The 18,468-nt window shown below is 32.3% G+C and overlaps 5 protein-coding genes across 5 annotated transcripts; 1 reads left to right on the top strand and 4 right to left on the bottom strand.

Annotated features, from left to right (window-relative positions):
- Window positions 1-781: 781 nt before the first annotated feature.
- On the bottom strand, window positions 782-2,587 carry LOC140669881 (EEF1A lysine methyltransferase 1). The gene is made up of 5 exons (XM_072900071.1): window positions 2,127-2,587; window positions 1,829-2,028; window positions 1,601-1,748; window positions 1,300-1,509; window positions 782-1,215 (listed from the first exon to the last, which is right to left on the bottom strand). Exons 2-5 carry the CDS (start codon window positions 1,976-1,978, stop codon window positions 1,082-1,084), a joined length of 642 nt encoding a protein of 213 aa, XP_072756172.1. The 5' UTR covers window positions 1,979-2,028; window positions 2,127-2,587; the 3' UTR covers window positions 782-1,081.
- Window positions 2,588-2,932: 345 nt separating this feature from the next.
- LOC140669878 (RNA polymerase II-associated factor 1 homolog) lies at window positions 2,933-5,544 on the bottom strand. The gene is made up of 8 exons (XM_072900061.1): window positions 5,367-5,544; window positions 5,202-5,294; window positions 4,798-5,122; window positions 4,574-4,717; window positions 4,376-4,479; window positions 4,061-4,280; window positions 3,736-3,979; window positions 2,933-3,644 (listed from the first exon to the last, which is right to left on the bottom strand). The coding sequence occupies exons 1-8, from the start codon at window positions 5,438-5,440 to the stop codon at window positions 3,199-3,201; spliced, it is 1,650 nt and encodes a 549-aa protein (XP_072756162.1). The 5' UTR covers window positions 5,441-5,544; the 3' UTR covers window positions 2,933-3,198.
- A 206-nt stretch (window positions 5,545-5,750) lies between these two features.
- On the top strand, window positions 5,751-10,102 carry Glnrs (Glutaminyl-tRNA synthetase). The gene is made up of 10 exons (XM_072901232.1): window positions 5,751-6,055; window positions 7,070-7,374; window positions 7,534-7,739; window positions 7,814-8,063; window positions 8,133-8,430; window positions 8,502-8,881; window positions 9,034-9,352; window positions 9,432-9,652; window positions 9,726-9,918; window positions 9,992-10,102. The coding sequence occupies exons 1-10, from the start codon at window positions 5,933-5,935 to the stop codon at window positions 10,040-10,042; spliced, it is 2,346 nt and encodes a 781-aa protein (XP_072757333.1). The 5' UTR covers window positions 5,751-5,932; the 3' UTR covers window positions 10,043-10,102.
- A 335-nt stretch (window positions 10,103-10,437) lies between these two features.
- LOC140670574 (parkin coregulated gene protein homolog) lies at window positions 10,438-11,631 on the bottom strand. The gene is made up of 4 exons (XM_072901237.1): window positions 11,365-11,631; window positions 10,970-11,288; window positions 10,755-10,904; window positions 10,438-10,683 (listed from the first exon to the last, which is right to left on the bottom strand). Exons 1-4 carry the CDS (start codon window positions 11,467-11,469, stop codon window positions 10,520-10,522), a joined length of 738 nt encoding a protein of 245 aa, XP_072757338.1. The 5' UTR covers window positions 11,470-11,631; the 3' UTR covers window positions 10,438-10,519.
- Window positions 11,632-11,790: 159 nt separating this feature from the next.
- On the bottom strand, window positions 11,791-18,465 carry LOC140670568 (DNA-directed RNA polymerase III subunit RPC1-like). The gene is made up of 21 exons (XM_072901228.1): window positions 18,317-18,465; window positions 18,158-18,215; window positions 17,892-18,027; window positions 17,665-17,814; window positions 17,238-17,585; window positions 16,834-17,160; window positions 16,614-16,751; window positions 16,337-16,534; window positions 16,023-16,259; window positions 15,555-15,885; window positions 15,228-15,477; window positions 14,921-15,150; window positions 14,487-14,837; window positions 14,245-14,413; window positions 13,816-14,155; window positions 13,543-13,730; window positions 13,285-13,432; window positions 12,831-12,983; window positions 12,562-12,762; window positions 12,256-12,389; window positions 11,791-12,061 (listed from the first exon to the last, which is right to left on the bottom strand). The coding sequence occupies exons 2-21, from the start codon at window positions 18,199-18,201 to the stop codon at window positions 11,938-11,940; spliced, it is 4,197 nt and encodes a 1,398-aa protein (XP_072757329.1). The 5' UTR covers window positions 18,202-18,215; window positions 18,317-18,465; the 3' UTR covers window positions 11,791-11,937.
- Between the last annotated feature and the right edge of the window lie 3 nt (window positions 18,466-18,468).

The raw sequence follows: 18,468 nt of genomic DNA, 5'->3' as shown, positions 1-18,468 counted from the left end.
ATACTTTTTTTCCTTGCACGCTAGCGCCCACTGGATCCATTTTAGAGCGGGTAAAACTATGTATATTTAAATACATTAAAATATTTTTTTTCTATTTTATATCTATTTTAGATATCGTACAGATTTGAAGCATCCGAATTTCGTGATCATCATAAAAATAATGGTAAAACGGTGTATTATTTATTTATGAAGAAACAACTTTAATTTAAGACATTTACGTTAAACGTTAAAGTAATAAAAAAACAAATGTGTTATTTGATAAAAAAAAATAGATTTCTACTACGTTTCAGAAGAAACATAGAAAAGCACAGGATTTCTATTTTATATAATAAATATGTATATTTATATATATTATATATATTACACACACACACACACACATATATATATATATCATTCGTACAATATAATTATTTTAATAATTTCTTTAATAGTACATATACTTATTATTGTTATCCATAACGTGTATTAAAATAAAAAAAAATATGTGCAGCTACAATAATATGTAATAAAATATATTAATAAATCCACATAATTTATGGAATTATTGAACACGGACATGAACCAACCAGTTGTTTTACTGTGGCACCGAAAAATAGATTTGATTATATAGTTCTACCCGCTTTAAAATGAATCCAGTTAACGTTAACGCACTGCAAGGAAAAAGCGTATCACCAATGACATCATAATAAATTCAAATGGATTATTTCGCGCGTTTTTACGTATAAATTATTTCTCGTATTTATAATAAAAACTAATTACGCGCATATATAAAAATAGAAAAAATAACTTATAACTATTAGTACATTCATATTAATTTTTAAGAAATAAATACAGTCGGACCTCTTATCCTACAACTCTCTTATGCTACGAAACCTCTTATCCTACGACAAAAAAATCCTCTCATACTACAACCGTGAAAGGGGAATTATATCCCCACTCTCAAATTTTTGTCGTAGGATCAGAGGTTTAAGGGGAAGATTCTGGACCGAAAATGTCATAGGATAAAAAGTCCGACTGTAGTTTATTTATATTCATTATGAAAACATTTCTTTTGTGCTGTTCTTAACACTGTTTACTGTTATTCCAGTGTCTTATCAAAATCGAAATTCGAGAAGCAGCAAAATTCGTTTGCCAAGTTGTTCCGGTGGCCTGGAATAAAGTCACATTTTTTGACATCCAACAGTCTTTCTGCCAATTCTGTCATGATAGCTCCTATATACATATATAAAATATTCATTACATTAATATATAATTAGCATACGACAAAAAATTACAAAAATATAATTGTATGTATACCTGTACAGAGAACAATATTTTTCTTCGCCAAAAATCTTATTGTTACTGCTGTTTTAGTTAAACATTCGACCGAAAGAAATGGTGGATCTGCTATGACCAAATCAAATTGACTAAACATATATTTGGGCATGTTTAAAGGGAAGTTGTAATCATACTGTATAAAATCCGCACCAAATATCTTGAAACGATTATCATATTCAAACAGCGTAACTGTAATTGAATTAATATATTTATAATATAAAAACTTTCCCAACAAATATTACTAACATTATGCATTATAGAATGTAAATACTTGTCATACTTTGCCTTTTACCGCAGTCCTTCTTCAGTTTACTATAAAGTGTTGGACAAGAAATTAAAGCAATTTTTCCATTTGCTGGTGTGGAATTTAATGCACCTCTAACAAGAGCCTCTATTGTTTTGTCATCGTACCAAAATTGGCTCAATTGCTGTAATATTAATTATGTCAGTTTCTTCAGGGGATCAAAAATATTATATATCACATACTCACACATTATCATTGACTCACCCAATTCTCATCAAATAAAATATTTGGTATTTGATCTTCCCTAGATACATGTTCCAATAAATTCTGTTCATATCTTTCCTTGAGGAATTCTTGTAGTACAGCAAGCGTGCTCGGACTCAATCGCGGTTGTTCGTCTTCGCTTTCATACATTATTCACAATAATTTACAGAGGTAGTAGAAATTATCTTACATAAAGAGAGCTAGAAATAAAAATAATCCCAAAAGATCGATCGGAAAATTCGAAATAGGAATCAAAATTATTGTTTCTATTTACTATATTCTTATAAATCATACGTACTGCTTATTAAGATAATTAATTCGTTGTGTTAATTAATAACGACGTTAATCAAATCGATCTGTGCAGTTTTTATTTTCAATATTTCTCTGCAATAACCTCTTCTGCTTTCCTCTAAAATGTATATATCGATCCGTAAGAATATACATCACACATAAGAAGTGGTATGTAATAATAAATATATATATATATATACATATATAAATTTAGAAGCAACTGTCACCAGCATCGTTTCATGGCCGGCACATGCACATCAATCGCCACCCGCCACGTGCACTTGGGGAGAGGGGAGGGGCGAAACAATTCGATCGGCCGCTGCATGACGCAATACGTGAAAGAGTGCGTCAGTAGTCGTGGCTAGCGAATGGTGTACATATCGGGGCCTCTAACTGTACTTTCGGGAACTGCATCGAAGATTGCGACGATATCGATAAGATATTATTTTACCGACTAGCAGATATTTGGCTCTGACCCTAAAGCTCTCGTTATTATATATTATTTTGTATTTGCTTGGAACAATATGAATATGTATTAGTGGAGAAAAAAAAAAGATAAGAGATAGTATAAGACAATAAAAACTTATCTTTAATGTTATCAAAAACTTTGTGAGATATTTGCATTGATCTCTTCGCTTGCCTTTTTTAGATTTTGAGATTTATGTGTATATATATTATAAAAATAAAAACATATTGCAAGAATTATATACATATTAAAAATCTGTTTCTCAGAAATGTAATTGTTATAAAAACTGTTTGAAAAAATATTTTTAATTGGAAAATGATTCCAAAATGTGCATATATAATAAAAAATATTTTTCTTATAAATTTATTATTTTTTCAATCATGTCGCCGAATAGTCGTACATTTTTCTAAAAATTATTCATGTGGCTATCCTCACAGAATAGGTCTCTCAAACAGCACCTGCTATCTTGATATTCACTCAATGGTTTTGCTGATTAAAACAAGCGGAATACTTTCTAAGGTGCGACGATAACCGTAGTATTTGTCAAAGTACAATGATTCGAGTGTCAATGATCGACAAACAAACAGAATATTCATCGATCACGCTTCTCGATTCACTCGCTTTCCGAGCCGCTTTCGCCACTCGCGCTAGCGGAGCCGCTACCGCTACCGGTGGCGGATCTCGATCTTGATCGCGACCTTGACTTGGATCGCGAATTCGACCGAGATCTCGACGGTGACTTTGTCGGTGTTCCCGAGCGCGATCGCGACTTGGATCTAGATCGCGACGAATTCCTCGATTGAGGACTGCCGGACCTAGAGCGCGATTTGCTGTGCGACTTGGACGGCGAACGCGACCGAGAGCGCGAACGCGACCGAGAATGCGAGCGCGATCGAGACCGCGATCGGGATTTAGACGGTGAACGCGAGCGTGAACGCGACCTCGATCTCGAACCGGAACGAGATCGCGATCGCGACTTGGATCGCGATTTCCTACTGGATGCCCGCGAGGATGCCCTTGACGAGGCGCGCGATTCTCCTTCATTTTCCGCTTCAGAACCTGAGGACAATTTTTTGTTTGTTGACAAATATTTTCTATGTTATATAGCTACAGCAAATATACACACAAAGCAAACTTTTAACTGGCAAACCTTTTTCGTCGTTCTTCTCCACTTCTTGTTGCGTTTCTTGCTCTTCCTCCTCTTCCTCCTCCTCTTCGTCCTCGTCCTCTTCACCAGGCGGCTCCAATTGTTTCTCTCGGTATCTCTGCATTCTGAATTCGGGGGCGTTCAGTGGTCGATGATGTACAATCAAGCGCGTGTTATTCGGTTGCTGTCCGACTTTCTGGCGCCGTTTGCTCAGTCGCACGCGCGTCTCCAATTCATTATAGTAAACCTACATCACACAAGAGTATTAATGCAGGTCGCGGAATTAATAATACATGTGTGATATAACAGTGTGTTAATGTATATATACCCCGTCTCCTTCTCTTATCACAAGAAAATAATTTTCCTCGTATCCCTTGGATGCTTTGCTTTTGACATTCCAATTATACTCTCTTGCCATTTTGTACTCGTATTCCTCGCCGTCGACGTAAGCGATTTTAGCTTTGAGGTCTTCCTGGCGTTTCTTCAACGTTTCTTCCAATGGTAAAAAGTAAGCTACAAACTGTTCTCCGCTCTCGTCCATTACACCTCTATAAAGAATATATTTTTATACAATCATCTCTAAATTAATTTTACATATTTCTCATTTCTCATATTATATAAATTTACTATATCATAAGCGTACCTTATCATAGCTTGCGACATTTCCTCAATCTGGGCCGGTACAGATCGACCCGTTGGTGCAGGGTCAGAATCAAATATGACTTGCGCACATGGATATTTCCATAACTAATAAAATAAATGATAAGATAATCAAAGATTATTGATATAAAAAATAATGACATATTAATGATTATATAACAATAGTTGTAACTCTAAATACCTCAAAATCTGGATATACTGGTAATACTTCTACAGCTACTACATTTGGTTTACTGTAGTGTCTTTCAATTGGCTTCTTATTGTCTTCAAATGTCTTCTCTATAGCTTTTATTTGACTGTCACGGTCCATGTACAATGTTTCCTCCTGATTGAAAATTGAAAAATTTTATGTCAAGCAATATAGAAACATTGCAAACATTGCATAATGTAGAAAATATATCGTACTTTAAAGTTCTTTTTGATGCTGTAACCAACTTTGGCTTCAACCTTGTCTGCCGTTTGTGGCTGGAATCTAGTGCTTTCTGTGGAAATATATTCCGTACGTCTAAGCCATGAAACGCTCTTGGCATGATGTCTGGAGCGTTTAGAATCTTGTGGCGTAAGAACATCCTCTTCCAATAGTTTCTCATCGGCTGGATCTAACTGTGCATTTATATCACCTGCGTACGTGTCCTTATTTATCAAATCAATTTCAACACCTAAATCATGTTCCGTCAATACTTCGTATTTATAATTACGCTCTAAAGAAGTCGGATTATACTGAATAAACCTGCGTTATCAAAATCACAAATTATTAAATGTAGAAACACAAATGCGACGCAATTCGATGTAATTTATTTTCTGCTCACCTAGTCGGTTCGAAGGGATATGTTATAAATTTCGGATCGAACGGAATATCCGGTAACGTATTGCAATATTTAACTCGACATATAAGCTCAGATCTGAAAGAAAGTGAGAGTCAAATGTAGCGATATTACGCGCAGAAATTCCATCATATTCTACGCTTTAGCTACCTTTTTTCCGCTGGTCTAGTCGTACGTTTATCTCTGTCGGCTTGATTGCTGTTGGTTTGAATAGTGGGTGCCATTTTATATCGTCATATCACACATCAATCGTAAAATTTGCCGAGATCGGAATCCAACGTCAACCATCAACAGACCTAACGAGATTAAAGCCTGTATCAGACTACGCGCAAATTTAGAAATAAAATCAATGGCGCCAGTTGCATAGTAAATGCAAACCGTTTGAAAGTGAACCAATCAGAACAAAGATTACTTTACTCTGATTGGTCAATCAAACGCTTCGAAACTTTCGTAGTGTCAAACGGAACGCACTTTATGTTCTCAAAATTATAGATGCAAATGATCGCATTGAAATACGATAATGTTCGAGTCTTTTCGGGTTGACTCGATGGTCGGAGGTTACCCTAATCAGCTGATATTAAACTGTGCTGATACCCCTTATATCCTTATATCGCAAACCTCTTCTATTACAATTTTGCAATTTGAAAGGCTGTGAATGCACGTGGTGTGATTGCGGTCTATTCGATAGTTTTGTTTTCTAAATAAGAAAAACTAAAATGCCGACGGAAAACGAAAATGACATAAAACTATTTCAAACGATCGGCTTGAGCGAGCAGAAGGCTAAGGAAACTTTAAAAAATGCGAATGTCACGAAGAATCTCAAACTTGCGATAGATGAGGTTAGTAGACCGATTAGGTCTATAATAATCGAATCTTATAGATGCTGCCTAAATTGTATTTTCTAAATTAAATTTGAGAATAACAATAACAATTAAATTCGAAAATAAAATTCTTGTAAAAAAAAAAAAAAAAAAAAACTGAACATCTGTTACATTCTTGCATCATTGTTTTTTTGTTCGACACCTTAGCTTTTGCAGTTGCATCATCACCAGAGATTAAAACATATAGCATATATAACACTTTAAAGATATTTAAAAAATATAAGATATCTTTAAGAGACCTTTGAAATGACTTTTTAGGGATATATGTTTATTTTTAACAGGAACTAAATTTTTTCTAAAAATGTTTAGAAACATAAGACATTTTATTTTAAAGATAACTTGTGTTTTTAAATATCTTTAAAATTTATGTTTTAACAGATTAAAATGTTTTAATTTCAGAGTGTGATGCAAATTTATCACCTAAAATGTCAAATAAAAAACAATGATGCAAGAACATCACAGATTTTATTTTTTTTTGCATAAGTTTTATTTTCAAATTTAATTGTTATTATTATTTTTAAATTTATTTAGAAAATACAATTTAAGACTTTTTAAGATTTTTTTTATATACCTTGTTATCTGCATATATTTTTAACACTAACTATGAATCTGATTTTTATTTTTGTAACATGTGCCCATCATTGTAAACATCTCATGTTAAATTATCATGTTAAATTATCAGATATAATTTTTTTTTCATTTCGTAGAAATTATCTTATAAATTTATATATTTTTTTCTTTGCTTAATTTTTATTTTTATTCTGTATTTTGAATGCTATATTTTTTTGAATAATAATGAATTGTGATTTTAAAAATATTATAAGATATTTAAAAAATTTAAAAATTATTTTATTTTATAATATAGAATCCTTACAACTCATGTGACATGAATGAAAAGTCTTCAAAGATTGATTTAGCATGGAACGTGTTAACGAGGAAACATATACATATAAGTTTATTTGACACTTACAGGCAGCTAAACATGGTCCTATTTCTCAAGATATTGGTGTTTTACTGTATCATCTAGCTTCCAAGATAAAAAATCAAGTTGTAGATAAGATACCATTTGTTACTAATTATATACTTGAAAAGAAGTTGGATACTGTACAAAGAATTGATGCAGCATTGAGTTATCTGCTGGCTAATGTAAATAATGCCCTTAATATAGCAGAATTTGAAGAGTCTTGTGGTGTAGGAGTGATAATTTCACCTGAACAGATAGAGGAGGAAGTAGAGAAAATCATAAAGGCACATAAAAATGAGATAATAGAAAAGAGGTAAATAAAACATTAAAAAAGTTTATATTATTTAAAGTTTAATTGCAATAACATATGTATGCAATATATTTGAATAGAAATTTAAACATGTGTGCCTCAAAAAAAGGGTTGCATTGCCATAAATAATTACAATTTTATTATATATTTATATTGAAATAGATACCATTTTAATTCTGGTCCACTGATGCAACAAGTACGCAACATTTTAAAATGGGCAGATGGTAAAGCGGTGAAGAATGAATTTGATATACAACTTCTCTATCTATTGGGTCCAAAAACTGATACTGATCTCACACCAGTATCTAAAACAAAACAGCCAAAAGACAAGCAAGCAAAAGCTAAAAAACCTCAAATTGTAAAAGAAGGTGAGCTATAATATAATATTGTTTATCATATTAAATATTTTGAATATCTATTTCTAAGCTTATTAAAATTTTAGAACAGAAAGAAGCATCAAACAAGGAAAAGATAGAAGCACAAACTATAAGTGAACTCATGAAGAATAAGATTCACTTTCACAAACCCGGGGAAAATTATAAAACCGAGGGGTACATCGTAACGCCAAACACGCATCGTCTATTGCAGGAACACCTGAAAGTTACTGGTGGTAAAGTTAGAACTAGATTTCCTCCAGAACCTAATGGAATTTTACATATCGGACATGCAAAGGCTATCAACATCAATTTCGGGTATGTGACATCATAATTGATCTTGGAAAACGAATATATTATAATATATCCAGAAAATGAATCTCACAGGTATGCCGCTGCATATGATGGCATATGTTATTTGCGATATGATGACACAAATCCCGAAAAAGAAGAGGAGAAATTTTTTATTGGAATACGAGAGATGGTGGAATGGCTCGGTTACAAACCAGCCGCGGTCACGCATTCGTCGGACTATTTCCAGCAGTTGTACGAATGGGCTGTGAAACTTGTAGAAAAAGGCTTAGCCTATGTTTGTCATCAATCCAGCGAGGAAATGAAAGGTTTCAATCCTCCGTCGAGTCCTTGGCGTGACAGGCCAATCGCAGAGAGCTTACAACTGTTTAATGTAATGATGAAAATATTTGTCTCAAACATATTTCTTTGATTCTTATATTCATCTATCTCTTTTAAAAATAGGATATGAAAGATGGGTTGCTAGAAGAGGGAGAAGCAACTTTGCGTATGAAAGTGACCTTAGAAGAAGGCAAGCAGGATCCTGTTGCATATAGAATAAAATATTCACCGCATCACCGAACTGGTGATCAGTGGTGCATTTATCCCACTTATGATTATACTCATTGCTTATGCGACAGCATTGAAAACATCACTCATTCTCTCTGTACGAAAGAATTCCAATCGCGAAGATCATCCTATTATTGGCTTTGCAACGCCTTAGATGTTTATTGTCCCGTACAATGGGAATACGGACGATTAAACGTCCATTATACTGTAGTTTCTAAAAGAAAAATTGCTAAATTGATAGAAGAAGGAATAGTATCGAACTGGGATGATCCGAGGTATAGTATAAAATAAATAATAGTAGTAAATTTTCATTTTACTAATAATATTAATACATTATATATATATATATATATATATATATATATATATATATATATATATAAATGCATTAATATATATATTTGTATACACCTTGCCTTTTTTACAGATTATTTACATTGAGTGCACTACGTAGGCGAGGATTTCCGCCAGAAGCCATAAATAATTTCTGCGCCCAAATGGGTGTAACTGGTGCACAAGCGACTGTCGATCCAACAATATTGGAAGCAGCTGTTAGAGATGTCCTGAATCTCACAGCTCCACGATTTATGGTTGTTCTAGAGCCTATTAAATTGACTATAAGAAATTTCTCTCATGAGAAATCCATAAAATTGACTGTACCCGATTTTCCTAACGAACCAGAGAAAGGACATCATGAAATTACCTTTAACGAAATCTTGTACATAGAAGCTTCAGACTTTAAAGAAGTATGCAATGTATAATTTACGTTTATTTTTGGAAATTGTTTTATAGTTTTGTTAAATATATATTTGTGTAATTGTGTAGATTGAAGAAAAAGGTTTTAGACGCTTGACGCCGAAACAACCTGTAGGTTTGAAGCACGCAGGCGTCGTAGTGACGTTTGAAAGTATCGAGAAAGATGCCAGTGGCAACATTACAAACATAATAGTTAGACAAGATCCTGTTTCAGAAAACAATAAACCAAAAGCATTTATACATTGGGTTTCTCATCCAGTTTTGGCATCTGTTAGGCTGTACGAGCGTTTGTGAGTAATGAGTTTTTTAATTATAAGAACATTATGAGAATTCTGATATGATTAAACATTTTTAATTTTTCAGATTCAAGCACAAAAATCCTGACGTTACAAATGAAGTACCAAATGGATTTTTAAGTGACATTAATTCTATCAGCAAAAAGGAAGTTGTAGGATATATGGATGACAGTCTATCTAAAACGGCAAAAGTGTATGATAAGTTTCAATTCGAACGTATAGGCTTCTTCTCGGTCGATCCTGATACCAAGCCTGGAAAGGTAAATAGGTGTATGTGTATGAAGAATTACATTAATACATGTATATTGCATTAACATACTTTTTTTATTTCAGCTTGTTTTCAATCGTACTGTAACATTGAAAGAAGATGCAGGAAAGATATAAATATATTTTTAAAAAAAGTTTTATACATCTTGTACACCAAAAGAAAGATATTCGCTACTATACATTTGTTATTTTTTTATATTGTTTATGAGACGCCAACCAAAAAACGTGTACTTTAGTATGCATGCCAGTAAGTAATTTTATTTTTACTATTTCATTGAATTTATTTTTTTATTCAATTAGTTTTTTAATATACACATGTTGTGTGTGATTATGTCGGTTTTTTTATTTCAAACTGTAAACAGTTAATAGTATGATAAACATTTCTGCAAGATTATGATATATATATATTTCCTTTCATTATATATTATTTTATATATTCCTAATGTTATATATATATATATATATATATATATATATATAACTTATAAAATTGAATTTTGTACATGTATTTTAACTTCGTAATAATTTTCATTCACAAATATTGAATAGATATGTTTGATGAATTGCAGTGTTATTTTCTATTTAAACCCATATCTATTTATTCATTATACAAGATTCATAAGTAGGGACCATATATTTAATATTTATAAAAGCATCTTCACCACCATATCTTTCCAGTATTTCAAGCGTTTCTTGTATAATATCCGCTGCATTTTCTCCTCTCTGTTGAGAATAATCAATACCTTCTCCAAGATTCACTGAAGAATCACCAGATATTTCATTTTAATCATATATATAAAGGAACAAAATTAAAAATATATATACTCACCATTCTTGTCTTTGAGTAAATTAGGAATAGGTAAAATTTGCCTAAAGTATGGAACTAAAGCTTCACCAACGCAATCTGCTGAACGTACTAAACGTTGAAGTGCTTTCATGGTGGTGCAAATAATCTCAGGCATTCTTGTATTCAAAGCATCTAAAAAGTTTTTTTTCAATGGTGTAACTATCTCTTCCCATCACAAATTAATTCATAGGACTTACTCTTGATAGGTATGATCAGTTGAGGAACAACAGGTAATATTTTTGGACCACCATGTTCTAGCATATCTGATATTCCTTGCTCTACCAGAAACTTGTACGGTTGTTCCGTTTCTGTTAATCCATCAAAAAACATTGGCAAATAATAATGAAAATCCAAGTCTTCTATATCTACTTTCCAATTAATTTTCTGATTGTAGCCGTCAATTTCCAAGGAGATGGGAAACACACCGCGTTTGTAGAATTTTCGGAAAGTCGATGGTTTCGGTGGACGAGGTTTATACAATTTGCATCGTGGTGGGTTTGCAACTACTGTATTTTCCTATATAAAAATTGACATTGTGTATATTATTGCGTGTTACGCTCATCCTTATATCTCATTGTCATTTGATTATCACCTGCAGAGCTTGTATAGTGAAAGCAGGAACGACTCGCGGCTTCCTCTTTTTATATCTTGGTATATCTTTTCGAATTTCCGTCCAAAATTCTTTCTCGTTTACCATGTCGATTATACTTCGTTTTTTCAGTATTCAAATTACACATTAAACATTTTATTCAAATATGACAAGAAATTATAAAGGTACAGATCAGTATAAATACAAGGCAGATTTAGATCAAACATACATTGTCTCCTAGCAACAAAATTTCTATCGACATCTGTTCGTATTTCGCATAGGTAGGTATACTGTAAATATATTTATTTATATTTTACACTCTCTCTATGGAGCTATATATATGACTCAAAAAGTCTCAAATATAGTTGTATTTTTATAAGTTGTAGGAGTAAAATAATTACACAAACATTATATAAATAAATCATTGCATCGTAAGAAATTAATTTATTTTATATCAGAAAATTATATAAAAATTAATGCTATATCGATCATAAAGCTAAAAAGATTTTGTTTTCCTACAATAAATATTTTCATTTTCTATAAAGCATATATGTATATTTTATGTACATCTTGTTATTACGATGTCTGTAATACTGGACGCGGTCGTATTCGTGTAAGTTGTTTTCCGGAATGGAGTTTCTTGTGAAATTGTGGATTATCAAATAGAAGTTCCCGCTTGCGTGGTTCATTTTTGTCTGCTGTGTTTAATCATTAAGGAAAATGATATATATTAAAAATATATACAAGTGATATATCTCTATTGAAACAAAAAAAAAATCAATCAATCCTGCATCATAGACTTCTATATATTATATGTAGAAGTGATATATAAATATATTAATATATAGGAGTCTATGCTTGACATATATTATGAATATAATATGAAAAGGATATTTTTGAAGTAATTTGAACATTCCTGTGCCCACTGGAATGGGAATACCCATTATTATTGATTCCGATACGCCGCATATAACATCTTTTTGTCCATAGTATGCTGAATCAAATAGATGATCCGATGTTTTCTCAAACTGCAACAAACAACTTGTTTGCAAAAGATGTTTCTATAAATGCTCTTGAAATTTTATTTAGATTATAGAATCAAAGAAGGACTAATGTATTAAAGAGCTTAATTTAAAAATTATTATATTAAAAAATGTATAAATATCGCAAAATACTAAAAAGTAGAAAAGTAGACTTTACCGATGCCAAGTTTAAAACTGATTCTTTCATTTTATCTAAACCTTGTCTTGTAATACCAAGCACTTCTCCTCTACTTGTCATTAAATCTGCTAAAAGTATTAAATGTCGACGATCAATACTAATTCCGTGATTTTCCATTACAGATTTGATTTCTGACATGATAGTTGTTCTCGCTGCTTCTATTCCGAGTGTTTTAAATACCTAAAACAAAGCCATATAAATATACGTTTTATTTTATATTAATTTCTCTGAAATCTGATTTTTCTTACTTCTATCGTATTATTCGACGTTGTCTTATTGCCGACAACGCCATATGTCGCCATAACTTCTTTAAAATTATCTCCCTCGACTAACAATTTCCATTTCGTTTTCCTGTCAGACGTTTCATCATGCACAACCACCCTAGAAACTGAAGGCATGCCCTGCAATAAATATAAACATTTTAAATATGTAAAATATAGAGGCTTCTTTTTTTGTGTGTGTGGTTTATAGAAAAATCTAAGTACTATATTATATAAATGTATGTATCAGGAGTGTGTATATTAATTTAAATATATTTCCTCCTACTTAGATTATGAATATTTTTTATATGTATTTCACAATTTTATAGTAAAATCATATCATGCAGTTTATTAATATATGTTTATTATCTATTAATGTATATCTATATCTCTCTCACACACACGCACGCGCACGCGCATGAACGCATATACACTTTTTTACCTTCACTATAATTTTTGGAAGTGCCTCCATCAATCGACGAAATGGAAAATTGGAATTTTCTTTTTGTTTACTTGGATGAATAACAATAACCGAGTCACCTATCGCACGCACGTTCTTTAGAGTTAGCTTCAATTTTGATGTGCAGAGTCTAGAATCATAAATCATTTCTCATCACACAGTCCAATAGTAGTAGTTGAAAGATTACTTTTGCACCTAACGAATGCATTATTAATTTAAAATCTCTAAATAAATACTTACATATAACAAATGGAATTAACGTTCACTTCCAATTTCAATAATTTTATTTTATCCATGTTTAATTTTATTCTAAGATAATTCTCCTCGCGTGTATATACTTGCTCAATATATTCAGCTACATCTTTCAGTGTCGTCTTTTGAATTCTCGCCTTCACTCGCTCGGCACCTTCAAGATCTGTACCGTCCATCTGCAAAAGAAAAGATTAAAATTGGATTAAGATTAAGATGCATATTTTGCATAGAATAAACTTGCACTAATAAATAATTGTTTACCAATGTCGCTATTATAATGGGAGTACTAATCTTCGGACTAGCATTGATAATTTCCTTAATACGTGGTACACCTTGCGTGATATTCATAGATGCTACTCCTGCAAAGTGGAAAGTTTTAAGAGTCATCTGAGTTCCTGGCTCGCCGATACTTTGCGCAGCGAGCGCGCCCACGGTCGTGCCCGGTTCTATTATGGCTCTCATGTATTTCTCCTTGCAGGTGTGAATAAATTCCACCAATTGTGAGACAGTAAGACGTTCAAGTTGTAGGACTACCGATGATTTCGACTTAATGTTCTGCCGATAATGTGCTATTTTTCGCGCCACCGTTTTCAGAAATGCACTGCGGGAGGGAAAAAGAGAAATTGTAACATTCAATTTATTAAATATGCAATCTATTCGAAATCTATATTATATATTCATCGTACTTACACTAATTCCTTTTTGAATTCCTCACTCAAACAATTGTATTCCTCGGTAGATAGCATATCTTCTGTGGCACTCATCACACCAGCGGCATCTAAAGGCTCTTCGTCTTTATAAGGCATCTTTGCTCTCACATGATCATATACTCTCTTGTAATCCACTGGACAGTCTTTGCCTGTAAATGTAAAAGAGCATACTTATTATTCTGTTAAAGAAAATAAAGTTTATGCAAAATACGATTCACAAACCTTCCATGTATGTAGGATCCAGTTTGTCACCACCATAACAAATTTGTATGATATCGCGCATTGAATTACGTACTGTCATATCATAATGAACGCACAGATCTTCTAAACTTTTGATTAATCGTCTTTGCATGTATCCTGTATCTGCAGTTTTCACAGCTGTATCTGTGAGACCTTCCCGACCGCCCATCGCGTGAAAATAAAACTCTTTCGATTCCATTCCAGAATAAAATGAGTTTTTCACAAAGCCTTTAACATCAGGCGTCCTCAACTGTGCTAAAACGTGTGGCAACGCACGATTTTCGAATCCATTCGGCACTCTACGTCCATTAATAGCTTGTTGACCTACACAAGCTGTAAGCAATCGTACAATACTGTCAAATGTCAAGATCATTCATATTAATATATATATTTATATTATTTTTATTTCAACATACCGATCATTTGGGAAACGTTGATATAACTACCCTTACTTCCACAGAGTGCCATAATTAAAGGAGTATTAGTAGAGTGCAGTTCCTTCAAGCATGCTTTACCAACGTTATCACGAATCACCGAAAGCTCGTTTAATATTTTCGTTTCCAGCGTTTCCTCTTCCGAACATCCAGGTTGACAGATGAGTCGTCCTTGTTCCATTAATTTAATATACTCACTGCACTTGTCATAACTTTAAATAAACAAAATATGAATTAGTTAATTTATTTAAAGCACCATCTATCTAGTTGTTACTTAAATTATTCATACTGAGTGTGTAACACGTTTTCTCTGGCTCGAAGAAGGCCTTCATTTGCTATAAGATCACCGAGACCGATAGAAATTCCTCTGTCAAAATTAAAGTGATTCGTCAATCTTGTTAACCGCCACATCGCCGCTGTTGCAACATCTTCACCCCAGTCACGCAACAGAATATAAAATATATTTTGTTTTGATCCAGAACCTAATGTAGATACATCCATTGTTCCTGCTAAGAGCTCAGAATTGCGAATAATAACATCTGTGGATTTAATTCAACTGTTTAATAAATATTTAATAAACGACTATGATAGGACTATCGCTACTATTACAACTTACAAGAATCATTAATACAAAATTCTTCGCCCTTAGTATAAGTTCTGCCTTTTGCCTTTAGATTTGCTTTAACAGGACTTTCCGGGCTTGGTCGAATAATCAGACTGAATATTTGTTTACCAGTCCACAACTTAACTGGTTTCAAAATTGCAGGTGTAGGAAGAGTTACAGTCAAAGATGTGTCCGCACCGGCCAAGAAGCAAAGCGCCAACTTAACTTGGTCTTTTTGAAAAAACACATCTTTCTTAGTCAAAAGATATCCACCGGTGATAAAATCTTGTGTTGCAGCTATTAGTAAATCTCCGTTGCGTGGTGTAACTAAATTGGATTTGTTCTATAAATATAGAAAATATATATATATATATATATATATATATATATATAAAATATATTTCAGAATATTTATATACAATTCAATAACTGCAATTAATTGGAATTAACTTATTATTTAAAAGAAACGCTATAATTTACCGCTAATAAAACCAGTGCTTCCGCTTTCGCTTCTTCAGTCTGCGGTAAATGAATATTCATCTCGTCACCGTCAAAATCTGCATTGTAAGGTGCACAGCAACATTCATTAAATCTAAATGTTCGATGATTCAATATTTTAGTTTTATGTGCCATTATACTTAATTTATGCAAAGATGGCTGTCGATTAAATAGCACCAAATCATCATCTTTGAGATGCCTTTCGACAATGTCACCATTCTACAACATGAATAGTGCAATTAAAAATATGTATATAAATCTGAAAAAAAAAACTCTAAATTATGTTAATATATTACCTTCAAATCTTGGGCCAGTTTTTTCCGATTGCCATACTGAAGGTATACTCTATTTTGCGAATCGTGATATTGTACGTAATTCGCTCCGGGATGTACATGTGGACCATTCCTAACTAATGTTCGCATTAATTCAATGTTTGAAGGATTAACTTTTTCAGGATATGTTAAAATCATCGCAACTTGCATAGGTATACCAACCTGAGAAAGATTCGACATTGTAGATATCTCATACCATATTATATTACTATTGGATTATATTTGCATTTAGAATACTTACTTGATCTATTCTAAGATTCGGATCAGGTGAAATTACTGTACGAGAAGAAAAGTCAACACGTTTACCAGACAAATTACCTCGGAAACGACCTTGTTTTCCCTTCAATCTCTGTACCATTCCTCTACCAAATTTTTTAGGCTAAAAAAACATTTATTATTATTATATTATAATATTATTGAAGAAAGAATAAGTACATCTTTTTATTTATTAAAAGACTTACTTGCATGTGAGGAGGTATACCAGACATTTCACTATTAATGTATAATCCACAGTGTAATTGAAGAAAATCCCAATGCTCCATATACATATTGATGTTAACATTGTTTTGCTTACGAATAACGTCATTAATCAGAGATATTTCTGATAATTTCATTGTTAGATAATCTTCATTTGTACCAGCCTTTGTATCAGATAAAGCACTAGGTCTAATACAAACAGGTGGCACAGGAATCCTTGTTAATATTAAATCTGCTGGTACAGCACATTTAGGATCCATTAATAATAGACAGACATCACCTACTGGAATTCTGTTGAAAAGTTCTTGAACCTTAAAGAATTAAGTTTTATATATAAATTATATGTATATATATAAAGATATTGAAAGACTTAAGTTTAAATTCATACCACATTTGGATATAGATATTGATCAAATACAGTTCTGTAATTTTGGTCTACTAAACTCTTAAGCTCTTTGTCATGCTCCATTGCTGGGTTTAACTCGTCCAATTTCTCTTGAATAAGAGGATCCGTTTTCTTTAAGTTCTTATACTTTTCATATATAATCTTGAGAAAACCTCCTTTCTTAACAAGACCATTGACTTCTTTACAAGTTGGACAAACTGTTTTTTTCTTCGCTTTCTCCCAAATTTGCTTACGCAATGCCTTGCGCATTAAATATCCAATATTTGGATTTTGTAATTTATGTGAAAAAAATTTCCTTTCTTCTTGTGTTAACAAAACATGAGCACAATTCTAAAAAGATAACATAATCGACCAATATAAGAAACAATTGTGTGATAAACCTTAGCAAATAGTTATACAATATTATTACCTTGCAAATCATCTGTAAAATCTGAATGATAGATCTAAAGTGGCCGACATGAAAGATGGGTAGTTCTAGATCTATATAACCGAAGTGTCCTACACAATCTTGCACTGTTTTACCACACGTGGCACATTCACTATTATTATTGCTTATTCCCTGCGAACGAAAATAAATTTGTAAACTTTTTGTTTCTCTTAAAACATATAAAATCAAATGTTACAATTTTTAAATACCATGCGTCTGTCAAGTATTCCATGCATAACCGGGCTACGCTCAACATCCTCGTTGTATAAATTTTTAGTGATAACTTGTACACTGGATTGCATAAGCATGTTATGCCTGTTGTCCGCTTCAAAAGATATATGGGAGCTGGATAAAGAAAATGTAAAAATGAAAAGCAGCTGTTACAAGTAATATAAAAATAGTAATATAATTATTTAAGACTTGTAAGAACAGTATTAGGTCCTTTAATTGCGTCAAAATAAATGCATTTACTTACATTTTGTTGGCGACACTCGTCTCCCTGAACTGTTCCTTCACCATATTTATGTTTCTTTCTATATATGTACACAAATAACATGTATATTTATAATAACTGCTATAAATGTATTAATCAAAACGAATTATTTCATTAAATTTTTATAATCTATCTTCTCACCTGTTTTTACTTCTTAAAAAAAAAAAATAATCGATTGAGAGTCTAATCTTCCATTTCTATTTCAATTTCAATGAAAACTTTCCGGCAAGAAAATGCACGTTATGCTATCATCACGTGTTTTAGGTTTTAGGTTATGTTCCAATAACAAATAA

Source organism: Anoplolepis gracilipes, chromosome 10, assembly GCF_047496725.1.
Source record: "Anoplolepis gracilipes chromosome 10, ASM4749672v1, whole genome shotgun sequence".
Taxonomy (NCBI): domain Eukaryota; kingdom Metazoa; phylum Arthropoda; class Insecta; order Hymenoptera; family Formicidae; genus Anoplolepis; species Anoplolepis gracilipes.
This window is presented reverse-complemented; position numbering and strand designations above follow the sequence as displayed.